The sequence below is a fragment of the Cebus imitator genome, unplaced genomic scaffold, assembly GCF_001604975.1.
Source record: "Cebus imitator isolate Cc_AM_T3 unplaced genomic scaffold, Cebus_imitator-1.0 Scaffold667, whole genome shotgun sequence".
NCBI classification, from domain to species: Eukaryota; Metazoa; Chordata; class Mammalia; order Primates; family Cebidae; genus Cebus; species Cebus imitator.
Genome location: NW_016107982.1, coordinates 19,798 through 37,801, shown reverse-complemented (window position 1 = coordinate 37,801; position 18,004 = coordinate 19,798). Strand labels below are relative to the sequence as shown.

General features: G+C 36.3%; 1 protein-coding gene across 3 annotated transcripts in view; it reads left to right on the top strand.

Moving 5' to 3' along the window:
• The window catches only part of CRBN (cereblon), a 29,669-nt gene that overhangs the window by 9,751 nt on the left and 1,914 nt on the right, over positions 1-18,004 (top strand). For all 3 annotated transcript variants that reach the window (XM_017518265.2, XM_037734813.1, XM_037734814.1), the window contains 6 exons: positions 2,019-2,178; positions 13,686-13,748; positions 15,233-15,317; positions 15,972-16,087; positions 16,533-16,597; positions 17,429-17,560. In XM_017518265.2, the coding sequence (XP_017373754.1) occupies positions 2,019-2,178; positions 13,686-13,748; positions 15,233-15,317; positions 15,972-16,087; positions 16,533-16,597; positions 17,429-17,560 (621 nt within the window). The remainder of the gene's footprint in view (positions 1-2,018; positions 2,179-13,685; positions 13,749-15,232; positions 15,318-15,971; positions 16,088-16,532; positions 16,598-17,428; positions 17,561-18,004) is intronic.

Below are 18,004 nucleotides of genomic sequence, written 5' to 3'. Positions count from 1 at the left end.
AGGGGATTGATATATCCTGTTGGCATCACAAGGGAAGACTTCTTACCTGTCATGATTGAAACCAGTAATTGTTAGTCGAAAAGTTAAGCTGGAAATCACAAAATGTTACACATACATAGCTTAAATATTTTATTTTTACTTAAAGTGTACAAATCGATTCATTTTTCATTTGGAGAGGCCAGGGTCTTTTAATTGAAGCAGGTCTGCAGATTGGAAATTACTGTAGACTTTCTGACACTTTCATCGTACATTATCCACAGTTTAGTGCTAGTTTTTCTTTAAAGAGAGATTCTAAATATCAAGGCAATGTAAGTGCAAATTTTTTCCAGATTTGTTCAGTTTTTTCCTACTATTAGAGTTGTCTGTACCTAATTTGAAAGCAGTTTTTTTATGTCTCAACTTAATGTTCCTTGAAGCAATGTTATTGTTGTACTCATATTTCACTGGTTTTTATAACATTTGTATAAATTATGTTGCCGTTATCACAAAACAACTGTGATAAACCAGTTGGAAAGAAAGAAAACTAGCTTATGTTAAAAACAAAACTCAGGTGCTGGGAGAAGAACGAGTCACTGTGTATGCAGTGGACCCTAGGCATGTTTAACCAGATGAAGGAGAGCATTCTTTAATCCTGCAAGACAATTCAGACAGCTTGTACTGCAGACTAATTATTAACTTGATCTATAAGACAGGGGATCAATAATGTTACTATTTTTATCATAATCAAATCTTATACAGTAGTTGGGTAAAGCATAATTCTTAATTTAGTTGCTTATAACTTTAAAGAAGAATCAGATTTGTAAAAATTTCTATAGGATGGTATATACTTTACCTTAATAATATAATTAAGTTATTTGTGTTCATGAATAAGGTGAAGAAAATTGAGATTTTGTTTCTAATGAGCTCTAATAATGCAAGAATACTTGACCATAGTTTGACTATAGTAAAATTTTTAACATTTTCTCAAGTCACGTAGACAGAAATTTTCTGAGTATTTCTAATGAGTTTGCAGGAAGGAAATAAAATTAGTAGAGTGAGTCTACTATTATCATTAAACCTAGATACTTTCTGACACACTCAGCTATTTTCTTTCAATAAATAAGTAAAATGTCAGAATTTCGTCCATAATATTTTGTGGTCAAACAGTGGTTATTATGAAAGACTACCTTAGAAGTCTTAGGTATAACTAGTAGTAATAAAGCAGAAACTTTTAATACATTTGACTTTGTCAGTCTAACAGTGTTTTGTAGTAGCATTTGAATATAGTTACATATTCTACATTTCAAAAGCTATACTCTAAAAGATAGAACGCCTCACGGGAAGACAGCTCATAGTTACAGCCTTCCTGTTTGCACTAGTTCATGATAAGATGTTTGCAATTATATTCTCAAGTAGCATCTTGGAAATGACTTTATTATGACATTTTTAAATAACTTTTAAGAAAAAATGTATAGTGTGATCCTTTGTGTATTCAAGGTAAACTTTTAAGAATGAAAAGGAATGCACACAGAAAGGCTGCATGTAATTCTTTGGTGTTATTTTAATTCATCTATGTAAATACATTCTTGATTTTTCTCTACATTTCTCTACTCAGATAACTTATGAGAAAGGATATATGTAAGAGTTAAGCAGCATAAGAAGTAAGGATAGAAGAGTTTGGGTATCTTAAGAATGTTTCAGAAATTAGTATCAAGCAGTAGTTGTATGTTGATTTTTTTTAAAACTTTGTTTCATTTATAGACTGTATTTATCTGAAATGTATAGATCTCCCTTTCCATTCCACAGTGACATTGAAAATCCATAGCTTAGTTTAACTTTGGTTTTAACTTTGGTATGATTTAGGAAATAAAATTATTTTCTGAAAGTTTTTATATCTTAACATCAGCATTTCATGAATATGTTAAAAGATAAAATTTTGAAAATCTTAGTGTTTAAAATTATCATCACTGTTTAGAAACTTATAGTTTGAGTTAGTTGATCTTAGAAATGAATACCATGCTTGGTTCTCTTTATTTTAGAATCCAGCAAGCTAAAGTGCAAATTCTTCCCGAATGTGTGTTGCCTTCAACCATGTCTGCAGTTCAGTTAGAATCCCTCAATAAATGCCAGATATTTCCTTCAAAACCTGTCTCATGGGAAGACCAGTGTTCATATAAATGGTGGCAGAAATACCAGAAGGTGAGAAACTAATTTTTTATGCATCTTCAAAAAATGAAGACAGGTTGGTTTTTTCCTGTTTTAAGAAAGAAACGGAAACAACTCTCATGATTCATTCCCCAGACACCTTGCGTAGCACTACTGTAGCTGCATTTGATCATGGCCAGTCACTCTGAAAATTCCCAAGCAGCTATTTTATGTAAAAGCAGTTTGCAAAAGTAATAAAATGTCACACAGCTGTAAGGTATCTTTATTATGCTTATCAGTTATATTAACAGCTTATGACTGTAAATTCCATAGGAATCACTTATTAAATGTTCAAATTAGATGTTTGGCTCTTGAGTCATAAACATCCAATATCTTGAAGGGAGGATTCATTTGGGGTAGAGTGGTAGTAGAGAAGTAGAGTCTGTTTTCCTTCTTACAGACCAGAGAGAAAAGCATTTTTTTTTTTTTTTTTGCAATGTGTTTCAATGAAATGCAGTTGACATCGCAAACACTGATGTGAAACTAGATGCTCTTGAAAAATGTTGCTCGTTTGGGCACTAATTCCTAAGTAGATCCTTTTGACTAAATCATCATAATTGTCATAGGGAAAAAAAATTGAAGGAGCCTGTTTCTACTCATTTGTGAGATGTATGGTTTTAAGTATAGGTAATATTTTTAATTTCTGCCTAAAGAAAAAATTACTGGTTTCTAAATTTAGAATAATTGGGCTTTTTGAGGTTTATGTTTTTTAAATATGGAAAGGAAATTTCCATTGCAACCTTAAAAATTCTGTATTATCCCTTTGTTGAGTGGTGAGGATTTAATATTTTAATGTAAATTAGTATAGGATCCTAATTTAACATAAATTAGTATGGATAGTTTATGAAGCAGACTCACACACTAGTCATTGTACCCAACTTTTATTGTTTTGGCAGTAAAATTCCTCCAGTTTTGAGTGAAAACTTGTGCAGAGTGGGCACTTGATGGGCATCAGGATTATAACTGGTGTCTTTAAGACTTCCTAGTCTTATCTGTTTCATAGTACAGTGTGTTTTGACTAGTGTTTCTAAGGAAGATTCTAATCAGGAAGATATAATTAGACTGCTTGAAGACTCCCATAACAACCTTGAAACTGAAAGGTTTTTAAATGTTTAATAATATTGATACTGCCTTTAGTTAACGGGCAACGTGTGTATAGCTGTGTGTATTAGTCCATTTTCACACTGCTGATAAAGACATAACCAAGACTGGGCAATTTACAAAAAAAAACAGAGGTTTATTGGACTTAAAGTTCCACCTGGTCGGGGAGGCCTCACAATCATGGCAGAAGGTGAAATCAAGGAAGAGCAAGTCACGTCTTACATAGATGTCGGCAGGCAAAAAGAGGTTGTGCAGGAAAACTCCCATTTTTAAAACCATGAGATCCGGTGAGACTCATTCACTATCACAAGAACAGCACAGGAAAGACACACCCCCATAATTCAGTCACTTCCCACCCGTTTCTTCCAACGACATGTAGGAATTGTGGGAGTTAAAATTCCAGTTGAGATTTGGGTGGGGACACAGCCAGATCATATCATTGTGCCATACTTTCTTCTCCATACCAGATACAGACACTTTAAAATATGCATTTACCCTTGTTCTTTTAACTGAAACGTGGGAACTTTTGCTCCCATAGTAATTTTAAATGTTACTGTTGAAATAAGTATGTCAATGATTGCTGTCAGTATGTGGCCTCCAAGAAGTAGATGTGGAATATATTAAGTCACTTAGTGCCTAAAAGTGTGTTTGGCACTGGTTTGCTACTGAAATATGTGGCAAGGTAACTGCATCAAGATGTTCCCAATATGTCATATTAATATACACATGGTTGTGTATTTCATACTGGATATTTTTTTGGGGGGGTACAGGCATACCATGGATATTGCAGGTTCAGTTTCAAACCACTGCAGTAAAGCGACTATGACAATAAAGTGAGTCTCACGAATTTTTTGGTTTCCCAATGCATATAAAAGTTTTATTCACACAATACTGTAGTCTATCACTTGTACAATAAGATTCTATCTAAAAACACAGTGTATATACCTTAATTAAAAAATACTTTATTGCTAAAAATGGTAGCCATTACCTGAGCTTTCAGTGAATTACAGTCTTTTTTGCTGGTGGATAGTCTTGTTTCGCTGTTGACAGCTGCTGACTGATCAGGGTGGTGGTTGCTGAAGGCTGGGGTAGCTATAGTATTTTCTTAAGACAGCAGTGAAGTTTGCCCCACAGATTGACTCTTCCTTTCACGAAAAATCCCTCTTTGGCATGCAGCACTGTTTGATAGCATTTAACCCACAATAGAACTTTCAAGATTGGAGTCCTGTCAAAACTTGCTGCTGCTTTATCAAGTAGGTTTATGTCATACCCTGGATTCCTCGTATCATTCCAGCATTCACAGCATCTTTAGCAGTAGATTTCTTCTCAAGAAACCACTTTCTTTGCTCATCCCTAAGAAGCAACTCCTTATCTATTCATGTTTGATCATGAGATTACAACAATTCAGTCCCATCGTTGGGTTTCACTTCTAATTTTAGTTCTCTTTTTATTTCTATCACGTCAGCAGTTGCTTTCTCCACGGCAGAAGGCTTGAAGCCCTCAAAATTGTCATCTATGAGGGTTGGAGTAAACTTCTTCTAAATTCCTGTTACTGTTGATATTTTGACAACCTCCCATGAATCATGATTATTTTTAATGGCACCTAGAATGGTGAATGTTTTTCAGAAGGTTTTCAATTTGCTTTTTCCAGATGCATCAGAGGAATCACTGTCTGTGACTTGTAAGGCAGCTGTAGCCTTACAAAAAAATGTATTCTCTTTTTTTTTTTGAGACGGAAATTTGCTCTGATTGCCCAGGCTGGAGTGCAGTGGCGTGATCTTGTCTCTCTGCAAACTCCGCCTCCCGGGTTCAAGCAAGTCTCATCCATCCGCCTCCAGAGTAGGTGCGATTATAGGCATGCACTACTATGTTTGGCTAATTTTGTATTTTTAGTAGAAACAGGGTTTCTCCATGTTGGTCAGGCTGGTCTCAAACTCCCGACCTCAGGTGATCCATCCACCTTGGCCTCCCAAAGTGCTGGGATTACATGTGTGAGCCACCACACCTGGCTGAAAAATTTATCTCTTAATTAGATTTGAAAGTCGGGCCGGGTGTGGTGGCTCATTCCTGTAATCCCAGCACTTTGGGAGGCTGAGGCGGGTGGATCACGAGGTCAGGACTACGAGACCAACCTGACCCATATGGTGAAACCCTGTCTTTAAAAAAATAATAAATAAAAAAGAAAGTAAAATACTCCTTGATCCATGAGTTGCAGAATGGAAGTTGTGTTACCAGCCATGAAAACACTATTTGATCTCCTTGTATGTTTCCATTGAAACGCCTGGGTGACTATACATTGTCAGTGAGCCGTAATATTTTGAAAAGAGTCTTTTTTCTGAGCAGTAGGTCCCAACAGTGGGCTTAAAATATTCAGTAAACCATGCTCTAAACAGATGTTCTGTCATCCAGACTTTGTTCTATTTAGAGAGCACAGACAGTATATTTAGCATCATTCTTAAGGGCCCTAGGATTTTTGGAATGGCCAGTGAGCACTGGCTTTAACTTAAAGTCACCAGCTGCATTAGCCCCTGAAAAGAGATTTAGGGCCTTGCTCTGGATTATGCTTTGGCTCAAGGGAATTTTGTGGCCGGTTCGATCTTCTATCCAGACCGTTAAAACTTTTTTCTGCATATCAGTAATAAGGCTTTTTGCTTTCCTGTCATTTGTGTATTCACCAGAGTAGCACTTTTAATTTCCTTCAAAAACTTTTCCTTCATATTCACAGCTTGGGTAACTATTTGCCCCAAGAGCCCTAGCCTTCGGCCTTTTTCAGCTTTAACATGGCTTCTTCACTAAGCTTTATCATTTTTAGCTTTTGATTTAAAGTTGGAGATGTGTGACTACTCTTGCTTTCACTTGAACACTCAGAAGCCATTGTGGAGTTATTAATTGGCCTACTTTCAATATTGTTGTGTCTCAGAGAAATAGGGAAGCCTGAGGAGAGGACGAGGGATGGAAGGGCTGCTCAGTGGGGCAGTTAAAAACATACTTACTATGACTAAGTTTACTGTCTTACAGTTCATCGTCCCCCAAAACAGTTACAGTAATAAGATCGGAATTCACTAATCACAAATCATCATAACAGATATAACAATTAAAAAGTTTGAAATATTGTGAGATTTACCAAAATATGACACAGACAGGTAGTGAACATATGCTGTTGGAAAAATGGCTTGATAGACTTGCTTGAAACACGGTTGCTAGAAATCTTCAATTTTTTTCTTAAGGTAGTATTTGTGAATTGCAGTATGCCTGTATTAAGTATTTGGGTATATAGAATAGTTCTTCCACACCAAGATGGGTTAAAAATTCTTAACCATTAAAAATCCTACAGTAACTCTTCTTTGCAAAGCTGTAAGTATGGGGTGAGAGCAGTGGTAGTTAATTCCTGACTTAAGTGCTCTCAGTTCTGTGGCTTGCCCATAGGATCCTGCAATCTTAAACCTGAACTTTGGCTAAGCCAATAAGACTACTTTTAAAATTTATTTTTTTATGTGAGTTACTGCTTAAATTCTTCCTGTTCTATGGTTAAAGCACCTTGTTAACATTGCATATCCAAATTTGCCCCATCATTAACAAGAACAAGAAAAGATAGAGCTGCAAAGACCAAAGAAGCACATATTTGCATGGGTTCAGATCCTCTGAGCCTTTCCTGTTATTTCTCCAAGTCATTCCAGACTCTCAACATTAGTCCTTGGTTATTTTCATTTTCAGAGTTGCCAAGGGCTAGAGAGAAGGTGCTAAGCAATGAGAAGGCCTAAAAAGTTTTAGATGATCCACATATCTCCATCCTGTGTATGTCAGGTTATCTAGGGTTCCCTTGTTTAAACGTTAATAGAGTTTCTGAGGTTCTGAAACTTGGAATCTCGATCACTAGGCCAAGAGAAACAGCTAGCTGATCTATTTTGGACTCCAAGTGACCTACAAACTGTGTTCTGCTTTAGAGAGACCACTTAGAGCTATTCTGTGTGCATCAAAAAGGAATCTAACAGGGAAAGTGGATGGCAGATACCTTTGGTAGGAACTCCATTTGTAGTGGGACCATCTGAGGGGTTTGGCCTGCTGTATCTTTAATGGGACACTGGCTTACCATGGGGCTGGATTATGTTAACAGTGCTTGTCTTTAGACAGTGAGAGGGTTCAATTCATTCCTCTCTTAATAGAGCTTGCTTGTATCTGACTAGTCCATCTCACCATAATCTGAAGCACTGCCTATGTGTGTTCTGTCTCCATGTCTTGAGTATAGTTAAAATGGTCAGAGTTGAGAGATGCTTACATAACTGTAAGCTAACTCAGGGTAATAAGGTTGTCACACACTTTTCATGCAGAAAAGGAACTTAAAGGATCCAGGATTGTAGTCTTCCTGAGATGTATCGGTTAACCTTGAAACTGTACACAGCATTTGCAATGGAAACCTAAACATCCCAAATGACATGAAATAGAATTATTTAAGCTTCTGGAAGTGTTGCTGTGTTATCTACCATTCTACAAGGAAGCATTAGAGAAGATTCAGCACATGTCTCTCCTGATTAAGGAGTTAGGCCAGTGTAATTAGGAAACACTTCCCAAACCCACTTCCATCTAGAGACCTTTATTGTTCTGGAATTCGAGCTCTGAAACTGTTTACTACTTTTCCCATCACAGTGCCTTTCTCTATTCACTGGTTTACTGTAGGATTCTCTGAAATCCCCCTACTGTAAAAATCCCCCTCAAAGAAAAGAGGAAACTTTTTAAAAACCTGTTTGGAGTATGACTTAAATGTTTCTAAGTATGTTCCTCCTTGCCCAGACCATCTGATTATTCATATATCAAGGCTTACTATGTTAATCAGAAAAGAGTTGAGTGTAAAATGTAAAGAGAAGTCAAATGGGAAACAAAGATATTGAGAAAGTCATTGGTGCTCATCTTTCTGGCCTCTGCTGAACTTAGCGATGGTTGCTCCTGTTTATGGCATAGAGCAGGGAGGAACTGAGCACGAATTTGGAAGGGCAGGAACCTCAAACATGATCTCCCAGATTAGTGTTGAAATCACCTCCTAATTCTCTTTATTAAGATACAAATGTTCTTATTTCTTATGCAGAAGGATACATATAGTGTATCTTTTAGGAGTTTCTTTTGTATTAGTTTATAGAGCATCACTCATTCTTAAAGCTGCACAGAATTCTTTTGTATGGATACACTATATATAACCAGTCCCTTACTGATGATAGATCTGTACGGTACAGCATATACCAATGGCCTTTTATATAGGTAAATATTTGATAACTTTTGAAGAGAGAGATTATTGGCTTACAGGGTAAATGCATTCATAATTCTTGACAGTTTTAAAAATAATTTTATTTTCAAAATACTTAAGGTATTTGCAGTTATTTTTATTATCATTGTTTCATCATGGCCTCACAGGCAATGTAGTATCAAACCTGATGTTTGCTGATCTAAGTGAAATGTATTACATTGAAGGTCAATCTGAATTTCTCTGAGAGCAAGTGTAAGCATTTTGTTTTAAGAGCAGTTTGTATTTCCTTTTCTATAAAGTATTTGCCCATTTTCCTACTGGCTTGTTGATTTCTTGTAAGCTTTATAATCTCTGTAATTAGTGATTTCCAGACATTTTTCCCAGTTTGTTCTTCATTGTTTTTGGTGTGCTCTGTCATAAAGAACTTTTTTTTTTCTTATGTAGTTTAATTTTTAATGCTTCTGTATTCTAAATCATAGATAAAAATGATACTCCCATGCTAAGGAATGTCCCCATGTCGTCTTTGTATACTCACTGTGGTTTCATTACTTTTCCATGGGAAGCTCTGATCTTGTGCAGTTGATCCTGGTATAAATTCCACTTGACTTTTTACCAGATGGCTCCCCATTGTCTTACTACCAGTTTTTGAAGAGTCCATATTTCCCTCCATTGATTTGAGGTACCACCTTTGTCATAGACCACATTCATATGTTTACTTTTCTTCTGCTTTTTTGGTTTATCTGCTTGTGTGCTACCGTCACTGTTGTAGATGTTGGCACTTTATACTTTGTGTAAATACAAATAGGGTTGGTAAGCCCCACATTGCTCTTCTTTTGTCAAGCTTTTCAGTGACTGCCATTGATCAACATTTCCTTGTGAACTTGAGAATCTGTTTCACCTTGTTCCAGGATAATAATAGTAAGAACAGTAACATTGTTGTCTATTTTTATATTAAGAAGAAAGGTCTTGAAGTCCTAGGCTGTGTATTAGTCAGATGCTTCCTCAGAAAGACTGGTCATTCCCCAGGCATACATCTTGTATGTGCACTTGTGTATCTGTCATTAGCATATAAGCCTCAGGAGTAGGAAAGAGCTTATCATTCCATGCCAGTTCTTAATTACCATGTAGGAATTTGGTAAATTAAAGAAGGAAACAAAAACTGGTAACTTTTCTGACTGGTAACTTTTTAATTATTTGTATAAATTATTATCATTTACATTGCCGATTATAATAGGATTTAATACAATTAAGTGACCACTTTTAGTCACTATATAAAGGAAGTCAATTATTATTTATGTTTAGCTTTTCACATTACTGTTTCAATGTTCATTGCACTCCAAAGATTCCCTTAAGTGGAGTTTCACATTTCTTGAACATTCTACATTGTTGGGAGGCAAAGCTGAAGCCCTATGAGGCTTAAAAATGGAGGAATGTGATAGATTACCTCCAGCTAACAGATTCATTTTAAGGGCTTTTATGCCCGCTTTCAGTAATATATCCTCCTCTTGCTAGAGTGACTACTACTCTGCTGGAGAATCCGTCGTTGGCCACTTTAAAGTGCCTAAAGTTTTTGGCTAGTATTAAAATTTTCTTGAGGTATAACCATTTTATGACGTTAATCATGGTGTTGATATATTTAAAGAATGTCTAGAAATTGCTAGAACTTATATATTTTACCCAGATATAAGACAGGAGCCTTTCCTATTGTGCCAGGAAGCTAAACGGGAATCTTAAATTTGAGGATGTTGAGATGTCTCAAATTTTGGCAGTTGCTCTGTAAAGCTGGCTAATCTTTACTGGTATGCATCTCTTCAGTGTGTCTAATTGACTGTGTAACACACATCACAAATAATAAGGATGTATTTTGCATCTGTCAGGATGGTCCAGACAAAGAATTTATAGAGGTCTTCTCACTCTGAAAATAAGCTACCCGAGACTCTAGCTTGCCTCACGGGCATGGTGGCAGAGTGAATGTCTGACCCAGTGCATTGCTCTCAATATGCTAGCGTGCCACATTTTATTTCCGCTTCATTTCCTTGACATGGGTGCCAAATGAAATTACACTTTTGTACTACACTTTTTTACATTTTTTTGTATTGCAAAAGTGACCGTTCTGATATGTGAAGTATATTTTAATAACTGAATGAGGAATGTGTCAGTCAGCCAAACAAACTTTCAGTTGGGTCTTTGTCATTTTGTAATTCAAAGACTATATAACAGTAAGCTTTTTCCCTCTAAAATATAAGCTCCACAGGGCAATGAATTTATTCCGTTTTTCTTGTATTCACTGGCATAGCCAAAATGTACAAAAATAATTAGCCTGACACATGTTAGGCACTGTATTAGCCTGGTTTCACGCTGGAAATAAAGACATACTCGAGACTGGGTAGTTGATAAAGAAAAGAGTTTTATTTGACTCACAGTTCAGCATTGCTAGGGAAGCATCAGGAAACTTAACATCACAGCAGAAGGGGAAGCAAACATGTTATTCAAACATGATGGCAGGAAGGGGAAGTACCAAGCAAAAGGGGAAAAGCCTAAAACCATCAGATCTCATGGGAACTCACTATCATGAGAAAAACACGGAGATAACTGTTCCCATGATTCAATTACCTCCCACCGGATCCCTCCCACAACGTGTGGGGATTTTAGGAACTAAAATTTGGGTGGGGACAAGCCAAACCATATCGGGCACTCACAGTATTTGTTGAACAAATAATGGTTAGTCAGCCTCCCTGCATACAAATCCTTGCTCCTTCCTTTTTACTGACTGTGTGACCTTGGGCTAGTTATACCATCCTTTTGTGCCTCTGTTTCCTTATCTTTAGAATGGAGATAATCTGCTCACCTTACAGTATTCTTAAAAGAAATGTGAAGTTCTTGGCATAATACTAATGGTTGCCATTGCTGTTTCTGAGTATTCAGAGCTACTTGATGTGCTGTTTGTAGGATTTTTAAAAATTCTGTAATTGGATTGTGACAATAATCTTACCATTAGATATTTGGTCTTAAAAGTGAAGGCCAACTTATTGGAGAGTACCTTAAGGGTCTCATGGTCTGTTTTCTCAGGCTTTACTACAGAGCACATAGTCGGAAGCCATCTCAGATAATCTTTGGCAGGGGTCCCCAAATCCTGGGCCACGGACCAGCACTGGTCTGTGGCCTGTTAGGTACTGGGTTGCACATCAGGAGGTGAGTGGTGAATGAGCAAGTGAAGCTGAGCTCTGCCTCTTACCAGATCGGGGTGGCACGGATTCTCATAGGATTGTGAACCCAATTGTGAACTGCGCATATTAGGGATCTAGATTGCATGCTGCTTATGAGAATATAATGATAAATATAATTCATTGGAATCATTCCAAAACCATCCTCCACCCCATCTTTTGAAAAATTGTTTTCCACAAGACTGGTCCCTGGTGCCAAAAAGGTCGTGGACTATTGATCTCTGTGTAGTCTCAAATACAAGGATTATATTAAGCCATAAATGTTTCTCATTAAGGAATTATTTGAGCTGTAGCTGATGTTTTAGAACAAGTCTGTCCTCTTCTCTGTTGCAACTCCTAAAATATTTCAAAACAAGTATGGCCACTTGAGAGACAGCTCTAAACTGAACATCCCAGGTAACAAGACATACCCTTTGATAAAGTTCCCATGTTTGAATTGAACATCATGGAATAGAATAACACTGTCTCTAAGATTCTAGTCTTCTATTAAAACCACAGTTACTTTTGCACCAAACTAACATAGCTAGAATAGGATTGGGGTGGTAGGGAAGAAGAGGGTGTGAGTAATGTAGCACATTGTACAGTTGCGTAGCACAATTCCAGCTATCGGCTCAGTCCCGAGTCCCTTTCGTGTGGGCTGTGTACCCACATTTCCTGCAGATTGTACTCCTGTACTTGCAAGATCAAATGACTAGGTATGAAACATACCTAGGGTAAGTATCACTCAACATATGAAATATACCTAGTCATTTGATCTTGCAGGTGCAGCAGTAGGGTCTTCCTCTTGTTGTGCTAAATATTACCTTGTTTTTCTTGTTCTGGTCTGTTAAATGTCCCTTTTGATCTGCCTTACTCCTTTTCTCTCTCACTTTCATATGTCATGTCATATGTCAATTAACATTTACAGTGAAATTACAAAGATTTGTACATATGCAGGTTTTGTTTTTTGAGAAAAATGTGGTGATTCTTTATATTCTGCTATACCTTGTTCTTTGATCACTTGCATTCCTTGGTATAAACATATTCTAATGTATTTCACTCTATTTCTGATTGATGTTTAGGTTGTTTCCCATTTGTTGCTATTAGCAGCACTGCTGCAGTACATCCCTTTAGCAATATTTTTGTGTCCTATAGACCATTTGCTTCTCTTTCAAAAATTTTGTGGTTATTTTTGCAGTTTTTTCCAAATGAACTTTAAATTATACTTACAAATTCCAGTCTCACTGCTATTGCACTAAATACGTAATTTGAAGACTGACATCTTAACAACATTGAGTCTCCCTCTCAAATACTGATATTCTATCGGAATCAAGTACAATTCACATTTTTAAATGGATTTAGGCATGCTTCTGTGGATTTCATTTATAGTTGAAGGTGATATGTAATGGGTTTCCCTTTCCTTGCGTTTTATTTAGTGGAGAACTTCATCATGAAGTCTCAAGTATATGAATGGTTCATCTTTCTTGGGATTCTATCACTTGTTATGTTTGCCGCTATACTGATTCAGTTGAGACTCATTTAAAGTTTTTATACAAACAGTTTGGATAATATTTTGAGGTTTTCACTTCAGATACTGGAAAAGTAATTACTAGTATGAAGTCAACTAACATAGTCATAACAGAAGTATGGTGTTTAGTTATTCTTCACATTTATCTTTTCAAAGTTGTCTTCAGCATTGAAATTTTAATATTTGACCTTTTTAAATAGGAATCAAGATTCTAGTTAAAATACGTATTTGAAGGATATAGAAGCATGATTTTGCACTTCATAGTCATGTTATGGGTTATCTAAAAAAAATTTTATCTTTTTAAAATTAGATGTTTTCCTAGGCCAGAATCATTTCTCAGATGTTGCTCATTCTACCATTGGAATCTTCTCTATAATGTGTAACCTTATAGAGAAGGGTTATTCAGTGCCTTTTTGTTTTGTTTTGTTTTCAGAGAAAGTTTCATTGTGCAAATCTAACTTCATGGCCTCGCTGGCTATATTCCTTATATGATGCTGTAAGTAACTTACCTTAAATTTACTTTGTCTGTGGTAGGCCATGTCATACTTAATGGTAATTAAAAAACAAAGGTTTTCATACTTGTTGCTATTTTATTTTCAGAACTAATGCCATTTGTACATTTAAAGTAAACAGGCAGCAGTCAGAGATACTGCTAGATAGGTTTATTTATAGAATTTTTAGTTTTTCCAGTTCCTAGTGCCTTTTAAGAACAAGATATTGTAGGGTGGCTCACACCTGTAATCCACTTTGGGAGGCCAAGGCAGATGGATTGCTTGAGGCCAGGCATTCCAGACCAGCCTGGGCAACATGGCATAACCCTGTCTCTAAAAATATGAAAATTACCCAGGCGTGGTGGCATGTGGCTATAGTCCCAGCTACTTGGGAGGCTGAGCTGCGGTAACTGATTGAGCCTGGGAGGTCGAGGCTGCAGAGAACTGAGTTTGTTGTGCCACTGTACTCCAGCCTGGACAACAGAGCAAGACTCTGTCTCAAAAAANAAAAAAAAAAAAAAAAAAGTATCCTAAGACTCTAGAGTTTTATTAAGCACTTGAAGTCTTGTTGGGTTGCGTAATACTTACTTTTAGAACATTACAGCATCCTTATATAACAGTTTTGGTTTTTCTCTAAACAAGCAGATTAACGTATCTCTTGATCAGTAGTCTATTAATTAATGCATCCATGAGGGTTTCTGCTCCTCAGAGTGTGACACTAGGCATTGCCACGTTTTGCAAATCTTAAGTAAGGAACAGTGCTGAAATAGTTTAAGAATCTAGGTTTCAGAGCAGAGACTGACCTCAGAGTCTCATTTCTGTCACTTACTCTGTGGGTCTGGAGCAAATTACTTCTCCAAGGACCTATAAAATGGATATAATGGTAGCTATTGTACTTGGTGTGCATAGTGGGCATTCAGTAAATGCTAATTATTTCCCTTAATGAATCACTGCCCACAGATCTGGAGTCCTGGGAAAACTCAACAACATGCATGACACTAAAAGAAACTGCAACTGATCTCTGCTCTTTGGCAGTTTTTAAGCCTTACAAAGACACACTGTACGAGAATGTTTTTGCATACGTTTTGCTTATGCTTGTGAAAATTATGTAGTAAATAGGTCTAAGTAAGGTATGTAGATAGTAAGTGCTAGTGCAATTTATCGGTGCCATAATCCCTATGGATTGGGTGAGGAATGGCCTAAGAGAAAGCAGAAGAGAGGCGAGTTCCAAGCGGGGGCATAGAACAGAGCAATCCACAGGCAGTTGGGAGCATATATGCCTGGGATAAGACAGTGAGAGAAGGCTGGAAGGCAGACTTAGTGCTGGGCAAAAGAGCTGGAGTTTGACCATTTCTGCCTAAGAAAATGGAGATATTGAAACTAGGACTGAGATTTTACCACAGTGATTAAACTGCTACCAATATGTTAGTTTTATTTAAATTTTAATAAGTCTGTGAACTTGACTATGGCTACCTTTATTTTAAACAAGGAAACCTTAATGGACAGAATCAAGAAACAGCTACGTGAATGGGATGAAAATCTAAAAGATGATTCTCTTCCTTCAAATCCAATAGGTATGAAAAGTTAACTTTCCTGGCTGTGGCCTGAGCACCTTGCTATAAAAAATAGCTTTCTAATGGATTAAATAATATATTTTAGTTTTTAAGACTGATTAAAAACATTTTAATTCTGAAAAGCATGATTTCCTTTGAGCAGTTGAAAAAAAATGAGTATTTCAAAATTGTAGTAAAATGCTTATATTCTGTGAGCACTCCAATTTTAGATAAGTTTTCCATAAAACATTCAAATTGCAGTAAGTGGCCGTCATCCAGAAACACTTCCTGAGTATAAGGACTCCTCTCCCTGTTGTTTAAGGTACTTTTAAAAGAAGTGACTATAGTTGCAGGACCTACCTTAATTACATATACTCTATCTGTTTATAAGGTATATTTTTCTAGTCTCTTGGCAAATAAGCAACTTCTAACATGTATTCAAGTTCATGTTTAACATAAAAGGATTGTACCCAAAAAAAGTATAGGAAAAGAATTTAAATTTAGAGCTTCTGAAAAGTATATCTTTGATAGTTGGTATATTTTAGTACTGTTTATAGTATAAAATTTGTAACTTTATAGAGAAGGGCTTATTTCAAAAGGACATTATCCAATTTCTGAGTAATCTGATGCTTATCTGACTCATAAGTTTAAAACTTGAAAAACTATGTGTTTAAGATTTTTCTTACAGAGTAGCTGCTTGTCTTCCTATTGATGATGTATTGAGAATTCAGCTCCTTAAAATTGGCAGTGCTATCCAGCGACTTCGCTGTGAATTAGACATTATGAATAAAGTGAGTAAAGTGATTATGTTTTTGATGCCCATGTTTAGTCAGGCTGGAGAACTAGGATGCTCTGTTGGGACCAATGGAGCTAAAATAGAGTCCAGTAATGTAGTCATGCAGTTTGGCTCTTACAGATAAAGTCAGATTGTTCTGTGCTGTCAACTATCAATACATTTATCAACTTCGTGAAAAATACTTGATTTCTAATACCTGAGGCTATATATCACTATTCCTTTACCCTAGAAAGTCCTTTAGTTTTATATGTAAATACCTGGCAGATCTCAGTTTCAGTGCTTTTCTTCCTACATTTTTAAAACTAAGTTTTTGAATGGTTGGAAGGAGAATGTGATACTCAGAGGCAGCAATATCTTCAGAAGTTTCTTGATGATCTATGTGATTACATGATAAAACGAATGCCAGTTTTGCCCAATAATTTTTCTCTCAAATTTTTTAGTGTACTTCCCTTTGCTGTAAACAATGTCAAGAAACAGAAATAACAACCAAAAATGAAATATTCAGGTAAGTTCTTTATTACATTTTTAGTATACTTGCCTTACCAGAATTATAATCAAGACTGTATTTCTGTTTTCCATATACTTTCCTCCAATACTTAAAAGTTACAAATGCTCAGCAAATGAAATACAGGGAATTAGCTCACCTTTGGTAAGATCGTCTTCCAGATTGGGTACTCAGAGCAACAATGTATGTCAGGGATTACTCACGGGTAATGAGCATGATAAAGTAAAACAACTGAGCAATTCTTTTTTCCCCAATTCTTGTTGACAATCTGTATATTAGAGTATCTTAGACATAGGCATATTAGTTGTCTTCTATTAAGCCCTAACGTAGATGCCTCAGAAATTACGTGTCAGTAATCAGTTGTTAAAGTAATCAGAGTCAAAGTAGGACATGATTCGGAACACTTACTGATGCTCTGATATAATGGTGTTTGAAAATCATTTTATGACAGATTCATCAGAATTATCAAGAAAGTAAGGAAACTGCTTTCTACTCAATTATCAATTGTCTCAAAATGACCACACGGGACCTTTGCATTGCATTTACACTGTCAGACTCCTTTAGAAGCATTTGAGTTTTGTCTTCTTGACAATGTCTGTCTTGTCTTGAGGAGGGTTTTAAAATGTCTTTTGAGTCATCACATAAAACGTTTAGACTGAACAAAACGGGTCTGCCAGCTGTATTCCCTACCCCATTTTTGTACTAAGATCCTGGTATTATGTAAAACTAAAAGATTAAAAACTAATTTCTTGGTGAACTTCAAGAAAATTCTAACCATTTAATAGGATTAGACTTCTCATTTTGACTTGTCCTCCATGTTCTTTCTTTTAGTTTATCCTTATGTGGGCCGATGGCAGCTTATGTGAATCCTCATGGATATGTGCATGAGACACTCACTGTGTATAAGGCTTGCAACTTGAATCTGATAGGCCGGCCTTCTACGGAACACAGCTGGTTTCCTGGGTAATAATATGCTGGTGGTTTTTTTTTTTTTTTTAACCTTAATTGGGTAGAAAAACCCAGAATCCTAAGCAGAGTTTGCTACAATCTTTTTAATAACAAGTAGACAATGAAATCAATAATTGTATTCAAAAATTAGCCAGGTGTGGTGACAGACGCCTATAATCCCAGCTACTCAGGAGGCTGAGCACAAGAATTAATTGAACCCGGGAGGCAAAGGTTGCAGCGAGCCAAGATTGTGCCACTGCACTCCAGCCTGGGTGACAGAGTGAGACAAAATTACATTTTATTTAAATGTTCTTCATTCCACAAATAGCTAGACACACCTGTTGTTATACTTTTTTTTTTTTTTGTATTTTTATATAGTATCACTGAATGAAAAGTTATTTCTATTAGTGCAGGGAAAGGTTGGCAACTGCAGTTGTCCTCAAATTAAATCCAAAACTC